At 39.1% G+C, this 18,418-nt stretch overlaps 1 protein-coding gene across 4 annotated transcripts in view; it reads right to left on the bottom strand.

Moving 5' to 3' along the window:
* The window catches only part of mrvi1 (murine retrovirus integration site 1 homolog), a 55,031-nt gene extending 37,830 nt beyond the window's left edge, over positions 1 to 17,201 (bottom strand). Inside the window, exons 1-5 of one of the 4 annotated variants that reach the window (XM_081357501.1) lie at positions 17,059 to 17,201; positions 8,329 to 8,425; positions 7,754 to 7,877; positions 6,267 to 6,744; positions 1,081 to 1,299 (exon numbers count right to left, since the gene is read on the bottom strand). In XM_081357501.1, coding sequence (XP_081213627.1) covers positions 1,081 to 1,152 — 72 coding nt within the window. In that variant the 5' untranslated portion in view covers positions 1,153 to 1,299; positions 6,267 to 6,744; positions 7,754 to 7,877; positions 8,329 to 8,425; positions 17,059 to 17,201. Of the gene's footprint in view, positions 1 to 1,080; positions 1,300 to 6,266; positions 6,745 to 7,753; positions 7,878 to 8,328; positions 8,426 to 11,664; positions 11,830 to 17,058 lie in introns of those variants that run through there. The other 3 variants (XM_081357499.1, XM_081357500.1, XM_081357498.1) reach the window with 3 other exon arrangements.
* Positions 17,202 to 18,418: the final 1,217 nt, after the last annotated feature.

Genomic DNA, 18,418 nt, shown 5'->3' with positions numbered 1-18,418 from the left:
ATGAAATGATGATGAAAGCTGACTGTGGTGTCGCTTCACATTGTCTGTGCCTCGACCGGAAAGTTGAGCCTGAACAACGCAAAGACTAAAGACAATAAGCCAACTAGCAGGAAATAAATGTCTATACCAGCAGGTGGCAGCAGTCTATATCCGTCATTCAAAAAAGAAAACCGAAACTAGGGCCCTGTTTACACCTGGTATTAAGATGCGTTTGGGTCGATCGGATCACAAGCTGACGAGGGAGACACATTCTCGTTTACACCTGGAGTTTTAATCTGACTCTTTTGTCCACTTTCAACCACTTCTGGTCTGATTACTTCGAGGGGAGGGTCTATGGGCAGGTAAATTAATGTGTTTTTTCAGATCTTTCGATCTAATGGACAAAAAAAGCTCACGCAATTTACATATGAACACGCCGGGACGACGGGAAAACATACGGAGGGCATCAGCTTTCGTTTCTGCTCTGACAGCCGCAAGACCGAGCCAAACGTAGTTAGTTCATGTTAGAAATCAGGAATGGTGAAAGAACAACACACCACAAAAACTGATCTGACAGATGCTAAAGAAAGGCCAGACGTTGGACGGCTTGGTGTGTCATGGCCTTAAGATTCACACTTGCCCAGAGACACAGCTGTTATATAAAACTATGACTTGGTGGCATTAACGATTTTGCTAAGCTACAGTGAATAGCACAGGAAGTATCTGGTACCAGCTTTCTAGTCTCTTGATCACCATAGCAAGTGCAAAAATCTGAACACCGGTCTGAAAAACATGCAAATACTGTTTGACTTCCTTTCTTCTCCATGCCAAGTGGATGTCAGAAAGTTGTACACCGCTGCCCAGCTGTTTTTCTTGCATTGATCTGAATAGACTGAATGTTGGTGTGAAGATACCTTTTAAATGGAAGCAACATAATGTGCCCACACAATATATCAGAACTCATGCATCTATCCTCCCGGAAGTGCCATTACTACATATCTTTAGACTTAAAACATTTCCTACAGTGAAAAGCCTGATCTGGACCTGAGATGAAATGAAAAGGCATCACGGCTGTGATGTGAAAAATATAGTTAGACTCACTGTGGAGGGCGAGCTGGATGTACTGTCGAGCTCCTCTGGGGAGTCTTCCTCTTCCTCGGGCAGGGTGGGCATGGCAGGGGTGAGAGGGGGTCGAGAGCGTGTGTGGGGGAAGATAAAAGGGGTGACAGACTCTGTCACGAAACTATGAGCTCTCTTTAGTGGAGTTTGCTCACCCTGTGAGCGTGTGAACTGACATACAGCAGATGGGTCCTCTTGGTCCTGTACAGACACACAACACAGCATAACACATAAAAAAACTATCTTATACAGTCTCTTACAAAACAGAACTGTTTGTGGCAGTACCGTTGTACATTGATGGTAATCTGCTACTGAATGATTGCCATATTCGGTAGCACTTTATTTTACAGTCCTGTTGCCCATGTGCATACTATGTACTCATTATAGTAATTGCAATAACTGGGTTATAATAACTAGGTATTAACCCTGAACCTATACCTAAACCTAACCTTACCACATGTAGTTACCTTATATTACCAGCAGAGGTGTCAAGTAACGAAGTACAAATACTTTGTTACCTTACTTAAGTAGAAATTTGGGGTATCTATACTTTACTGGAGTAATTATTTTTCAGACGACTTTTTACTTCTACTCCTTACATTTTGACGCAATTATCTGTACTTTCTACTCCTTACATTATAAAAATAGCCTCGTTACTCCTATTTAATTCGGCTTGTCGTCGTAAAAAAAAAAAAAAAAATTGGCCAATTACACAAACGGTTTAGACCTGATTCCCGAGAGAGAGAGAGAGAGATTTTTTTCCTTACATTACTTTTACTTTTATACTAGTAGTTTTGAAATAATTATTTTTTATACTTTTACTTGAGTAAAAAGCTTGAGTTGATACTTCAACTTCTACAGAAGTCTTTTTAAACCCTAGTATCTATACTTCTACCTGAGTAATGAATGTGAATACTTTTGACACCTCTGATTACCAGTACTTTCTTAGGTAAGTACACTGTAAGTACAAGTAAGTGCACATACTGTAAAATAAATTGCAAGCTGATATTCATATATATACTACTACTAAACTCCAAGGTACCTCAATGAAAACAATCAAATAGCGAAAGGCCGCTTAGCCTGATTAAATGAATGACACTTAGCCATTCTGACAGCTCCAAAGCCTAGCTTGTTTAATGGAAAAATTCCTATTTCTGTTGAATTTTTGATGTGATTACTGCATAAAAAATACATAAAATGAGTGTTCATTTCATGCCTCTCATTTGCTGTGTTTAAACTGTATTATGTATATTTGGGCATTATATACTATCGGCCAGCATGCTCTCAGCATGGTTCTCAGAAGGGCTGACAGACTTCAAGGGGGACTTAAAATTAATTCAAATAAGACAAAACAAGCATTAAAAAAATCAAGATCCAAGACCAAAAAAACCCAGATTAAAATTTTAATTTCAACCCTTCAACAACTCATATTGGTGAATACCTGTGACACCAAGAGAACACCAAATAATAACAGTAGTATAACTACTTTTTTTTTTTTTACATTATAAAAATAATATATTTGGTTATTTGTAAAGTAACCTCTTAACCACAATGTAAAACTACCTATCTTCATGGCAAAATGTATGCATGTTTCCCCCTCTGGCATTTGTCCTATCACAAAGTCCAATCTTTTGTTCCTGCCTCCCAACTAGGTTCAAGAGGAAATGTTTCCCTTAAGCAAAGTAACAGTAACTGATGGCATCTTATACAGACTACAAAACTACCCCTACAGTGATTAGGACTAGTGCCAAAAGGGTCAACATCAAGAGACGAAAAAAATCTTCTTTGCAGAATAAATGTGCGAACAACATCAACACTGAAGCACTTGCCTATAGTACCTCTAACATCTTATCTCTACCATAAACACACGTCTAAAAATATCCATGAGTCATTAATGCAGCAAATCACAATGGGGCTTGCAGTTTCAATTGTGTAAAGCCATTTGTCTGTCGAGTTGTTGTATAAACACAGCTTGGTCACAAGATACAGATCGAGGAGAAAGGAGACTCCTTCATTCTCCCAAAGGAATGCATTCCATATTCGTTTAAATCCATTCTCATCTCATCTAAACGCTACCAAAGCTATCTTTGGCTTCCTGTGCACCCAAACAAAATAGGAGACAATTTCAGAGACAAATGCTATTTTAGTGAATGTCTTATAAGGGAAGAGAAACTGTACAGTGTTTACATGTTGTGAAAGGCAGAGAGGACTCCTTAATAAGCACAAATAAAACCTGTATCACTCATCCCACACATCTCCATAACATTGAAATCCTATTAATGACTAATGAAATGATGCTGGTATTCAGAGGTGTTCTGAGTAAGTTGATGTGTTGTTGCTATGATGTTGGTTACTTTCTGGATCAAGTCAAGTCGAAATGGACAAAGTTTGTGAATTTTATTTATAGGAACAATTAGAATTCTGAAAAAGCCATTTCTGATAAAACAGTGTTTCCATCCAGTGGGTTGAAAAGAACAAAACAGTAATTTCTAGAGAGATTGATGCAGAATATAAAGGCAAATGGAAGTAAAAAATTCTGTGGCTTATTTGTTCAATATAATAAACTATTTGCAGCTTGGAGTTTGCACAGAAAAAGTTCCCATGAACCTTCTGTTTGTTTGAACCAATGAACCAATCTGCAGAATCTCCATACTCTTTGAATACTCCAAGGTCTTTGAATTCAGAATTCTTTGAATCAGAAACAACCATAGGAATATTTCAGATGCCATGCAAAGATGTTGGTCAGTTTCATTAGCCGCTTTCACACATACAGACTTTGGTAAATTACCGTTAAGAGAACATGGGCCCTATCTTGCACCCAGCGCAATTGATTTTGTACACCGACGCATGTATCATTCCTATTTTGCACCCGACGCACAGCGGACTTTTCCCTCCACAGACGCACGTCGGTAAATTAGGGAATGAACTTGCGCTCCCTGGGGCGGTTCAGCGCAAAGAGGAGGCGTGTTCCGGCGGAAACGTTCCCTGGTGCTATTTTGCAGTTCCAGAAAACAATTCCGCCACAGACCAGGAAAAACCTAGTCTAAAGTCAGTGGCGCATTATTCAGATGCTATTTTAAGGGCGCATGCTTGGCCAAAATGTAGCGTGTGCACAACGCGCATACACTTTGCTTCTCTCATCTACACAGAAGTTGCCATTTTTGCAAACCATACATAATTACAACGCAAGATATTCCACATGAGGGAAATCATTGTGGTGTCCATGAAGATGTGAAAAAATAGGCATAAATCTAGATTACACATTTACCGAAATAACTATTTGCCTGTTTGAGCGAAGCTAATTTGGGTGGGTTTCTCCCGTCCCCATACAATGTCACTTCTCTGTGTTTTACGGCCCTGACGAGAACATCGGTCTCCTCGGCTGTGAACCGCTCCTGGCGCGCGCCTGGCAAATCCGCCGTTACAATAGCAATCCGCCATGGAACAAGCGCGCCTGCTCTTAAAGGGAATGTGAGATGTCGCTCTGATTGGTTTATTTCACGTTACGGCCAAACCACTTTATGAATAATGAAGCTACTTCAGACCAACCCATTTTAGATTTGCGAGATCCGCCCACAAAGTTACTTGCGTTTCGCGTTTGATACTTGCGTTTCAGATTGTTAAAATAGGGCCCCATGTGTGGACAGGACCTTTTCAAAAATACCAGCATCGGTTCTGGCAATTTACCGGTATGAGAAGTTGTAATATTACCAATAAATTACAGGCAAGATGGTGTGTGTGAACAAAGAATGGTGATTACCGGTACGAGCATGTACGAAGTCAGATAGAGAAACTAAAGCGCTTCTCCTCATGCGGGTGAATGAAGACTTATAACAGCGCAGTGTTTAAAGATCATTTCCGATCACTGACATCACAGAATTCACCACTATTTTGGTGATGATGTGGGAATGGTCTCTTAACGGTAAAAAAAGTCAAAACGCTGTTGCTTTTGTGAACAGCATTTTTTTTTTTTTATTGACCGGTAAAATCATTATGGTAATTTTACGGTAATTTACTGGGATTACTGTGAGAAAGGGGCTAATCTTCTCTAAACTAATTATTCAATCACATGAAGGTTTGGTCCAGCATTAAGGAATTTATTCAATAAATGTGCTTCCATCCTAGGTTCTGCACATCTTATTATTGGAAGCACAAGACAGATTGAGATGTTTTTTTAGGGATGTCCCTTTTGTGAACCCTTTAAGCCGGGCGATTTTTGCAGTCATACGAGCTCGCAGAAGTTTTTTTTGTCGTATTGTCGCGGTTCGCAGTGTGTGAGAGAAATTACGAGACGATCCAAGTACGCCACAAGCACCCCCCGACCTACGGATAATTTTTAAACATGTTTAAAAAATTCGGGGAGTCGGCCCTATTTTCACCAGTGAATAGGCTGTCCTCTATTGCCAAATCCTACACAACCACGTCACATAGGCTAGATCTATGAATATTATTAAGCTATGTGGAAGCTACCCAACCACTGCATGTGCATACACTGACACTCTCTCTCTCTCTCTAATTTCTCTCTAACGGAGACCGAAGCTTTCAATGTTGCTGCTATGGCTTCGGTCTCCGTGTTTAGCGCAAAAGATGTTTTGCAATTGCCTCCCGAGTGTCTGAACTCACACAGTGTACACCCACCTTTACCGGCCTTGCTTCTAGATTACGGGTGTCCAATCCTGCTCCTAGAGGGCCAACGTCCTGCAAAGTTTAGCTCCAACCCGCCCTAACACACCTGCCTGGAAGTTTTTAGTAAGTACCTGAGGACCTTGATTATTTGTTTCACGTGTGTTTAATTGGGGTTGCAGCTAAACTCTGCAGGAAGGTGGCCCTCCAGGAACAGGATTGGACACCCCTGTCTTAGATCATACAAAAACACTCACACCTCTCCCTTAATTAGCAGAATATGACAACCAAAACACTGGAAAGGATGCATTCCTTAAATGGGAAAAAACTTCTGCAGTTCAGGTTAAAAGCAGGAAGGAGAATAACAGGTTTTTGCCAATTGATTCCAAAGGTGTAATGGACATTAAATGAAGGAATTTTCAGTAAACAATGTGTTTTTATCAGTAAATATATCCAAGGTGCACAGCTCTTTGTGGACACTGAATCAGTACCAGATAAAATGATATGGTTCAACAATGTGTTTGATAATAATTGATATAACTCACCCCTGGAGTGTCAGTGAGATCCGCAGATTGGACACTCTTAGATGTGTCTGAGACACTTGTTTTGGGTTCCTCTTGAGTCTCACTGTTCCCTGTCCTTGCTTGACTCTTTCCACTGTACTCAGATTCCTCTTGACTCCTCCCAATGCAATCTGACTCCTCAGCTTCCTCTTGACACCTCCCGGTATCCTCTACTTGGTTCTCCCCTGGTGAGCTGAATCCTTGGTTATCCCAACCGTCCGCTGACTTGGAAGACTGTCCTTGTTTCAAAAGTTTTAAGGCCTCTGTTCTAACACTACAGTCTGATTTTTGGCACCTCCCAGAACTCTCTGTTTGTCCTCTGCTGTTTTCTAGCTCAGTTCCTTGACATCCAGCCTCTTCTTTATCCGGACTCCTGCACTTTTCCTTGTTTGAGGCTGAGGTGCTCCCACTGGCCTCTGACTCTGGGAAGAAGCTGTCACTGCTTGCTGGCCGGTCTAAACTATAGGAAAACAATAAAGAAAAGTCACTAGTGGGAATATGACCTATTCAATCCAGAACAACACAACATAATAATATTATGAATTCAAATGTGAGTGGTATCTGCCCATACCAAACCCAGGCGTTTGCAGGACATTGCCAAAGTGTTGCTATGCAGTTGTTTTGGGGTACTGTGAGATGCTTATTAACTAGGATGTTTAGTGGTTAGTAGATTGTCCTGTTGGTTGCTAGTTAGTTATTATGTTGTCCTGAGAGGTTGCTTGGTGGTGTTTTAGAGTCTGCAAAATGAGCATTGAGGTGTTCTGGTGACAATGCTGGGTAGTAACTAATTATATGTAATTTGGATTACGTAATCAGATTTCAAAAATTAAATACTTTTAATTATATTAAATTACATTTTAAAATACTCAAAATCAGACTACAGTTACATTTTTATTGATTCATATTCACAAAATGACTTTTTTCTTCTTCTTTTAAATTATCCTTTCTAAAACTAAAACTTCCTATAGCTTAAGGATATAATTACATGGAAAAGTGAGAGGCCACAAAACATTAACAAATACAATATTTAATCATATATTTAAAATACTTAATTAAAGTTTTATTTTCTTATAAAATAAATAAAAATAAAGTTTTTTTTAAATGAATACAAAACTATTTATTGTAGTTTAATGCACTTTTTCTTTGTAGTTTTATACCAACATGGTGCAAGATTAACTTATTCATATACTGTACATTTATTCTGGTCCCTAAATATTTGTACATACAGCAAAATAATAGTGGATGGAGACATTTCCTATTGCATTACCCAAGAAGAGTGTGTCCTTGGGGTTTTTTGGTCAACGCTAAAAGTTGGGAGTCCAAGTAATTTATTGGGGCCACTGGGGGTGACAGTATAAACTCTGGTTCCTGCACAGTCTCACCTCACGTTGGATCATCTTGGTGTGAGGATTTTACATAAACACACACAAGCCTTGTCCTGTAAGAGGTAGAGGAATGTAAACACTGACCCAGCTACATTCTCCTGTCTGTTGTGTGGCGTGGGCTCTTCACAAGCTGAAGGTTCCGGCAAGGAGCTCTTAGTACAGAGTAAAGCAGGACTCTTCAGGCTTATCGCTCCCACAGATGGAAGACCTGACGGAGAGGAACCAGTAATGTTAAGCAGACAAAGAGATGTCTCAAATACCTCAATTACCCCCATTACACTTATTTTTCCTAGAGAGCAATCAAACTGAATTGAGACTCTTGCAATCTTCTCTACTGTGAAGAAGATATGTGTTGCCTCTAGAATTTACAAGAAATATCCGCTATGTCTCAAACTGTGTTAAAATTTGCAAAGACACCAAATTCTGCAATCAAAGTCAGAGATTTCAATATGAACTCAAACATCAGATTCTTCCAGACCAAAGAGCTCTCTACTCTTACTGTATGCCATTGTCACGTTTATTATTTTAGATAAAACATCTGAGGCAAAGTTACTTCTTTGAGTCATAACTGAGAACACCTGAGCTATGAAAGAGCAACCTCTGAGCAACACAGCCAAACACAGTTAGGACAGAACATTGCCATGGCTTTCAGATATTACCTGTAGACAAGGGCTCAGAAGAAACACTGACAGTGTGTTTCAGCCAAAGCTCAGATGGTGAACCAGAGTCCTGAACTAGTCCTGGGTTTTTGCTGACCTTAACGGAAAAAAAACACACAATATACACATATTCAATGATGATTTTATGCCAGATGAAGTTCAAGAATCTTTCCTCTGTTCTGCTGTACTCTGTGTTTTATTATCTTATCAGAAAAGGCCATTCAAAATATCATTGACATTTAAAAGTGATGAAATCAAAAAGGATTTCCTTAACACTGACTAAAATTATAGAATGTTCCTTCGTTCTAAGAGGAAGAGATAGCGGTTTTAAATGCACAAAACAATCTTTTCCACAATCTGCACAGTGCTGATGATTTATATTGGCTTGATTTTTATGGGAATGAATCATGTTTTGCGATGAAACATACTTGACAAGAGAGTTTCACAGTTTCAAAAGCACACAGTCATCTTTTCCTATTCACAGGAAAAGAAAAATCCCAAATGTGGTCTCAAATGTTTCTTTAAGATAGCAATGAGATTGAATGGAGACTTTTTCTTAAATTCTGGCTCTTGAGTTTTTTTTTCTCCTGAAAAAAGATCCCAGTAATCTTACATGTGTCTCCTGTAGCGTTTCAGCAAAGATCTCAATAATGCCTCAAACGTGCTCAGATTTGCCAAAATTTCTAAGTCTGCAACAAAAACTCAATGATTTAAATGTAAACTGAAACATTTCCAATAAATTCTTGTGCCATTCACAATCATTTTATAACTCTATACCCTTACTGCAAAAATGTACGAATTACCCGTACTGCTAACATATAAGAAAATAAAAAAAACTATGTCTCCTTCTATGAAATAGCAAACTCTGAGCAATAAAATCAGACTCAGACAGCAACATAGCGTCAGCCGGAAATCCCAGATGTGGTCCGGATCTGGCCCGACACTATGTTGCTGTCTGGGGCATCTTGCACATCATTCTCCAGACATGTTGAGCTCTGGTGGTCATGTGGATTATGCAGGTTCAAGTCCAGCCTGCAACGTCTGTCACTACTTTTCACTCTCCACTATCTATTTTTACCCAACCATTCAAAAGTTTGGGGTCAGTATGATGATTGAAAGAAAGAAATGAATACTTTTATTCAGCAAAGATGCATTACACTGATCAAAAGTTACAGCAAAGACATGCATTGTAAAAAAAAAACCCTTAACTTCTCTAACCATCAATAAATCCTAAAAAATATTTATCACGGTTTCCACAAAAATTTGCAGCACCACAACATTGATAATAATGTGTATGAAGGATCATGTGACACTGAAGACTGGACTAATCACAGGAATAAAAATTAAAATTTACATTTTTTTAAAAAACGGTTATTTTAAATTGAAATAATATTTCACAATATTACTCTTTGATCAAATATATGCAGCCTTGGTGAGCATTAGAGGCTTCTTTCAAAAACTCCCCAAACTTTTGTATGATAGTGTCCAGAGAGGGTCAGGTTCAATGTCAGCCTTGCTTTCACCTCTTTAACAATATCATAATAACCAAGACTATCACAAGAATATGGTAAATCTGAGATGGTAGGGCACTCTAAATGATTTCAGCGATCATCAGTCGTACAGGGAGGCCAGACAGCAGGAGTCCAGGAGCCGTACCCCTGCTGAGCATGACATGCAGATTAATATTGCAGTGTAATCGAATCACCCTGATTATTTCCTGCTGGCCATGAGTCTATTTGTGAGCTTTCTCTCTCTCTCTGTGGTCAGTGAAGGCTCTCTTCTCACTGACCGGTTCTATTTTTAATTGACCTTTGACTGTCACCACAAAGAACTCAACTCAACAAATTTTGGGGAGGATATAAGGCCATCTTGGTGGCAAGTCTCTCCGGGGTCCTGATGACCTCGGCGTTACCTCACGGCAAAAGCTCTGACGCGGCTGCATGAGAAAAGTGCACGTTCTGCCCCGCTCCCTTCACCGGTTATGTAACACAGAGACAGTGAGCCAGATTTGCTGAACGTTTGGTTGCGTGAAAGAGGAAGTGGTTGCTATACAGTCACTGTAAAAGATTTGAGAAAGAGGCGATTCTGGTGAGCATCACCAAAAACCTGCCAAGAACAGCAACGAACTGGGGAAACTGGATTTCTTAATTCTTTTGGTGCACAAATTAAACGTGGACTGATAAAGGCCATTTTCTGAATTTCACCTTTACAACATCTTTTAAGAGAGATGGTGAAGAATACAATGGGGTGAAAAGTATGGGACCACTAGTGGAAATGCATTTTGGATTTAGTTTTTTAATTGAATATACACTTTCAGCATAACAATTTAAGTAAAAAGTTCAATCAGAAAATTGTCACGAATTCTAGAATATTGTACACTGAAGAGAATATTGAATAAAAAACAATATTTTTCATCAAAGAATGAACCTAAGGGGGGACATGACACTATTTTCAACAAAAAACGTTAAACGTTTTATGCGTTTTAGCCATTCATTTACACGACAATGGCTTTTTGGGGGCATGAAAATGCTAACTTTTGAAAACGGGATTCAAAGCGTACGTTTTCTGAAAACTATACCGTTATCGTCTCCGTTTAAAATAAAAAAACTTTTGTAAATTGTAAAAACGGTGACATCATGCGCATGTGTATTATGCGTTAAGTCTATAGGTGTGTAGTGTTTCTTTACACTACGACAATAGTGTCGTCAGTATGAACGAAGGAAATACTTTTACATTTTTAGTACATCGTACCCTAAATACACCAGGTTAAATCAACAAAACTAAATGTAATGGTTAGATCAGGAATAAATTAAGGTTACCCCTTTTGTCAGTGTACTATTTGGTTTATTCTTTAGCTTTAATGACAGCAGCATGCAATCTGACATAAAGTTTGTGTAAAATCTGATGATCATGTTGTCCTGCATGATTTAAGCATCAGTAGCTTGAGCTTCAGTGGAAACAAGAACATCTGACCGTCTGGAATCACATGATCAATGTCACAAATACACAAATATGCATATTTAATAAGTGACCTAGAAATAGTGCAGAATCTAAAACTTTGTTTATGTCCATGTTTAAATTAGATGATGATTGAATGGCAGATTTTAACTGTGGTCTCAGACTTTTGTATACATGACAAAAATGTGTCAATTTGTACATCATAAAAGTGCATTTCAGGCCATCAGATTCCACATTTTAATACAAAAAATAATGTCACACCTCCTAGGAAACCATGTTGTGTACTTTAAAGTGCTTCTCTCTGGAAGTGTCCGCCGCAAGCTCTTGTCTCAAGAGAACAAATCAATCCATGCAAAGAAAAACTTGCTGAAACTCTACCTGATTGGCCAACAGTGGTGAAAGATGCTCTCTCAACAGCACACTATTTCCTTCAAAGCCCTCTTTGTATTTGTGCTGTTGATATTTTTCCTCAAAGCTCCACAATCGTCAGCGTCCTCTCTCTTTTCCTCTCCCTGACTTTTTTCCCTGCACCAGCCTTCCTGTGACTCCTGGGAGCTTTGACCATTTAAGGAGAAGCCTTCTCATGCTTCTCCGGGCTGCTACTGCAGTGTGTATGTGTATGTGTATGTGTGTGTGTGCGCGCCGGTTCGCCTGATGCTCCAATGAGCTGCAGCTGAAGAATGAGTCTGTCCTTCTCAGCCTGTGTGTTTTGGACAGCTGCCTTTTTCTGATTTAGATTTAGTTCCTAAAATTTTATGAGGATGAGTAGGAAACTGGTTTGTCTTCGGCACCCTGTAATCTACATTCTTTCAACTAATGAACACACACACAAGTTTAACAAGAAGCATCTGAACTTCAGCAAAAACATGACACTTCAGAGGAAGTGAATATGCAAATGTCGTGTGACATCTACCTGCATTAAACCAGCTGCTTTACAGAACATAGACTCAGTGCTTTGACAAAGCTACAGAAAATATTAATAAATTATAAAGTAAAGGTAAAGTCTTCAAACGTTCAACATTTTTACGCTTTCTAAAGAAAACGTGAGATTGGCGTCATGCTGTAATGTTGTGGATGACTGCCTGTGTGTTGTTATGTGGTTGCTAAAATGCTCATGCTGGTTTAGAGGGTGTTCGAGTGGTTTCTAAGTGGTTGCTTATCGGCCCAAGGCACAAATCTTCATATTCCGGTCCCTAGATACAACTCAGGTTCCTCCTTCATGCAAGTCTTGAATTTTATCTACCAGAAAATTAATTCTCATTAGTAACAAGAAAAGATAAACTATTTACTTTTTTGTGAAGCCAGTTTGCTAAAAGGAGACGGGACCAATTAGGGGGCCTCAAGATCACTTTAAAAGGCACAGTATGTAAGTTTCCACTAGAGGTATCTTATTCAAAACAATAACAAAAGGTGCAGCTTGATTATGCAGTGAATGAGCGTGGAATCATGGGAGTTGTTGCCTTCACCTCCACAACCGACGGGAGTCATAGGCAGAAATCATGTTCATGGATGAGCTCATATATTAAAGTTTTATTAACATTACTGTGGTATGAAGCAGGGTGGGGCCGAGAGCCGTGGGACATTTTACGTTTTATTATGCTTGCCGTATTCGGCTGCTGCCGATCCTTTCGTTTTGTTGCTTGTTCATTTAGCGATTAAAGTTACGTATAATCTCTATCTCCTTCTTCCCTGAACTTGAACTTTGTTACAGTTACGTCTAATCACTTAAATTCACATAATATTATTTAATTCTAATGAAACAGTCACGAGTTCTGAAGTAATACTCATACATGTTACTTTATTTGACAAATTAAAATAGCTAAATGTCATGCAATTAATTTTAAAATATATTGCATGGTGGAGAAAATTCTGTATTACTGTCAGCACTTTTTGATTACGCCATTTGACTAAATACAATTGTCTCTGACTGTGCGTTCACACCGGACGCGAATAGCGCGTCAAATTCGCGCCAGCCGCGTGTAGTTATACGCTTGACCACTTTGTGTTAATTCGCGCGTCAAGAGCAAAAGTTTGAAGCGAAATTTACGCGCGTCAGAGGCGAAATCCGGAGGCGAAAGTTTCGAAACTCTTTGGCGGCCATCTTTTTTAGATGTTAATCGGCATTAGCATTAGCATTAATCGAGAGAGTCACCGCTCGTATATGCTCTGGAGAGCAGAAACAGCTGCGTAGGGGACATCGTCGCTGTACTCGGGTCCACCAGAGCCTCCGGAGGGTTTCAGGAGTTTCACAATTTGCTCCAGGAGCTAGGTTTGGTGGACCTAACGGTGAGGACGCTGACGAGGACAGTGTAGGCCGTATAAGGCCTCGGCCTCGAGTGGTTGCTGCCTGACGAGCCCGCGCTTTACAGCCCGGCGCGAGGTTCACCCTCACCCGCACCCACCTAATCTGTCATTTATTTTTGTTTTGATAATAAATGGAGCCAGCCTCCAAAAGTGAAACCTGCCCTGGGATTTATTTTTATTAGTTTTTATCTTTTTATCTGTTGTCTTTACATTAGATTAATAATGTTTCATATTAATCTAGAATAAATATGGAATAAATAGCATTCAATACAAAATGAGTATCTCTCATGAAATCGAGTTTTTATGTTAAAGATTTGTTTTGCTGTGCATTTCAGTCATATTACAAAATAATTTATTGAGGCCAAACATAAAATAACATTATAAACTGTCACTTCACCACGTGACAACAGCAAGCAGCAGGCTCCTGATTGGTTAACGCGGCGCGAATTGACGCAGAAGTTCAGATTTTTCAACTCGGGCGGCAGACGCGAATTCGTGTCAAACGCGTGAATGCACAAAAAGCACTAATAAAATCATTTGCGCGTAACGCGCTTAACGCGCCAGACGCTCAATTCGCGCCATCCGCGCAAACTTGACGCGCGAATGAGGCGTATTCGCGTCTACCGCGCTGCACTCTACGCCTCATTCGCGCCGCAGGAATTATTTATGCGCGTAACGCGTCTTTGCATTGACTTAACATTGAAATCACTCACGCCTGACGCGCTATTCGCGTCCGGTGAGAACGCACCATGAGACATGGGTACAAACTGTAATGGTCACCAGCTGGAGTGCCCTTGAGAGCCACCAGAGGGCACTCCATCAGACTATTCTGCCCTACAAAGGCAAAAGACCTTAAGTCGCTAGAGTGTGGAACTGAGAAAAATGACTTTAAAGATTTTTAGTTGTCCCGTCAAATTAAGTATAGGTAGGACACTGGAAATCTGGCAAATAGATGTTTTAGTAATGGAAATTATATACATAAAAAAATTTTGAGCTCAAACTTGACTTTTGACCACTATTTTAAAGTTACTGTACTCTGCCTTTGTATTGTCAGCAAAAAGTGAGAAGTCATGCCAAGGCAAAAGGCAGTAACTTCCACATTCTCAATATTTGGTTGCTGATCACGATTAACAAAATCATTATAGTAACACCTGTATAAAATCTAGTCACCATGGCATTTATTTTGTATGATAATACAATTATTTATAGCCATCTACTTATTGCTATCCTGGGCTTTGGTTGCATTCTGATGGCATTATTAATGCATTTGACATGACAAAATACCTCCATTGATATATTAGTCCAGCATTGGCTCGACCGTGTTTAGGGCGGAGCTGAAGGCGAAGTTTTGGCACTCTGCCAGAATAGATGCACGAGTGTTTCAACCAGGTCCTGTACCCGAACTGGGTGAGGCGGGGCTTTAATTCTTGGTTGTATTCATCTGATACGGCAATGCGTAACGTTTTTCTGTCAACTCTGCATAATCCCTCGCGATCGTTATCGCACGTTTGTCGATGGCGGGTTCAGACCATACTAAATGTTCTGACCGCAGTTGTGCAGGACAAAGCTCTGAGGACATCAGAAGTTAGAGGGACTGATGACAGCTGTACAAAGTACACAGGCTACACCGTAATTTTAACATTAAAACAAAGGCAGATAACAATACAATCTGGTAGGTAGCATTTTTTGATAGAACACCGGCACAGTAACTTCATATTGACGCGCGGCTAAACAAAGGCAGAGCACCGTAACTCCATTTCGAGCGTTCCAAAACAAAGCCAAAGAGCCGTAACTGATGTTACGGTGTTCTGCCTTTGTTTCTCATGGGCTTTTGGAAGTTACTGTTAAGACAATTCATTATTTTCTCTAAAAAACAACGGAATTGATTTAAGATACTTATCCACATGATAAAGGAGGTCTTGAATATGCCAAAAATATAAATAACTCATTTTCGACCAAAAACGAAGTTACGGTCTTTTGCCTTTGCACGGCAGTATTGTCATTCCCTCACAAACTACATCTCCCATAATTATCTGCCTGGACTCATTAGCACTCATTGTTTTCACCTGTGTCTCATCTTCTTGTTTGCTCACCCTATATAAGCCTGGTTCTTTCTGTCATTCCCTGCGAAGTCTTGTTTAGTGTTACACTGCAATTCCTAGCATTCTCCTGGTTTTCGATCTTCTGTTCGGTTTTCTTGGTTTCCTCAGTTTTTGCCTGTGCCCCTTTGACCCTGTTATTGTTTGGACTGATTACCCGGTGTTTATGACCTTTGCCTGTTTTCGACTACGATTGTGGATTACCCTTTCAATAAAACTGCATTTGGATCCTCAACCTTCGTGTCTCGGAGCACTTCGTGACACAAACATGGTACTCGGGATAAATCAAGAAAACAAGAGATTCAAACAATAAGACTAACAGTGTTGAGCTATAAAACAATTCGTTTTCTGTCGATAAAGGTATTCAAACAGTTGCTCACCTGTCTAATAAAACAAATAATATTTAAAATCGGTGTTTCCAAAGTAAACCCGGAAATCGAGGCTAACGTGACGTCATTGACATGCAACGCAATGACATGGGCCGTTACACTGGTTAAATATCTGATTTCTCTGGATTTAAACATTGTTGGACAAAAGTCAACAAAACAAATAACATTGTTTTAGTGGTTTTTGGATATTTTAATAATAAATAAAAAAAACGTACATATTGTGCCTTTAAAACAAACGAAAACAGCTATCTGGCATCATATTTATTATTTTAACTTGTTCCTTCAAAAACTGAAATTTTTATTTGTTTTGTATTTTATTTTATTTTATTTACATCAGGGTTTCTATAATTTTGTAAAACCTATGCAGGAATTTTAAAAGTGTGGTTTCTAGACCTGGAAAAGTCATTGTGGATAAACATTTATGAATATACATGTTTCTAGTTATTCTCAAGCTATTTGTATTTTAAAAATTCCCCATAATTCCCCAAAAAAACTAAAATTCAAGTGAAAAAGTGATTCAATGGCGATAAAAGTTTAAACCGTAAAGAACATTCAGTCATTCACAACAATGCTTACTATGGATTTCTGGGTGTTTGCTAATTGGTCGAAATCGGTCAAAATAGGCCTGCATTATATTTTGGTCTCTAGTCTAGATATGGCTCGGACACTTAGTTCAATATCTCTGGGTGGCAAAAAATAAATAAAATAAAAATCTATCTTCAATGATCAGCATGATTTTAGGCAGCATTTTGGTATCATTTATCCATAGTTTACAAACAACCCCTGAACCTGTCCGTATTACCCATGGTAACAGTGAGGTTTGCCTTAGCAAGCACAACAAATGCCACAAAAACACAAGTAATCTGCTGTGGAGATACTCTGGGATATTTGAAGATTTAACGTGAAACACCACAGTCAAAACTGAAAAGACAATAATGAAAACCAGTATAATAAAAATAAAGAGCTTTTTTTCTTTTTACCTCGTTGCTGTGGTCCTCTGCTCGCGTGTATAGAAGCCATCCACCTGTTTGAAGAGATCCAGGCTTATTTGCAAGTCACGGGTCTGTCATGCAAATGCACAAGTGTTAAAATGCACATTAAATAGTCGTCCATCTAACAGCATGACGCACTAAAGGAGGCGTAGCGCTTGATTGACAGCAGAGTTTTCAATACTTCTTTCAGCCTCTCTCGCTCCCTCCCTCCCTGCCTCCATATCTAAGGGCAACAATAACCTGGCAACCATTTACATGAGGAGCTTGATCCTCAGACTGAAAGCACTTGGCGAGGCACAGACTCATTGTTTCACTTCCTTTAGACGCGTGCATCAGTTGGACAACAGTCTAACAGTCGTAAAAGGTTCAGTGATTCTCTACAAATAACAATAATTTAAGCTCAGAAACGAGTTTTTCATCTTAAAACATCTAATCAGTCAATGCAGTAACCAAGTGTATAATACATTGCCTGGGTTAAACGAGCCCCTTCACTTCCATTCAACAATTATCACGGACATCTCCACTTTTAGTGCTTCAGGAGAAGAAAACAAGCTGAAGGACTTCCAGCAGCTGTTATTTATTCAGAGTGTTGTGAGGAGGGGATGATGAATACTGACCGTCATTCTTTCTGCTGCTTGGATCTTTATTAAAGACTGTGATGTACAGCGATGAGATGAGAACTGATATGTTGACAATGACTACAGCAATGCATGATATTTTTGCTTGTGCTGGGAATGAACATATTGATCTAATTGTATAATGTTGCTTTGGATCAAGTGCCTGCTAGATGGATGAATATCAATGTGCAATTCTTTAATACCTGACCAAGAAACTAAAACTAAAAAGAGGAACTTCATTAAAGATCACAGAACTTTTTTAACCATACCACAACAGCTAAACACCAAATGCAAATGTCCTCTCCCAGAGGAACAGGCTTTTCTGTACGGTGAAATAATCTAGTAAATGCTTTGCATTGCGCCGCTCAGCTATAAACTTCTCTAGAATAGTCTTCAGTTCTGTGTACGTGCTTTATTGCATGCTGAAACATTTGCAAGTTATAAAACCAAACAAACATCCTCTGATTACCTTTAATAGATAATCAAGCATTTACTTACCCTCATGTTGTTCCAAACCTGTTTTACTTTATTGTACAAAATGACTTATCTAGAAACATTTCTAGTCAAACAGGTTTATTGAGATTCCATGCATGGGTCGGTCTGAGGTGACTACAGCTTAAAAAAAAAAAAAAAAAAAAAAAAAAAAAAAAAAAATTCTGCCTTAAATTGACCAGAAATTACAGCAAAATCCTTTATATTGCTACAAAACATTTCTATTACAGATAAATGCT

The sequence above is a fragment of the Scardinius erythrophthalmus genome, assembly GCF_964197995.2.
Source record: "Scardinius erythrophthalmus genome assembly, chromosome: 2".
In the NCBI taxonomy this organism is placed as follows: Eukaryota; Metazoa; Chordata; class Actinopteri; order Cypriniformes; family Leuciscidae; genus Scardinius; species Scardinius erythrophthalmus.
Note: the sequence above shows the minus strand (reverse complement) of the source record. Positions and strands in the feature narration are given on the sequence as shown.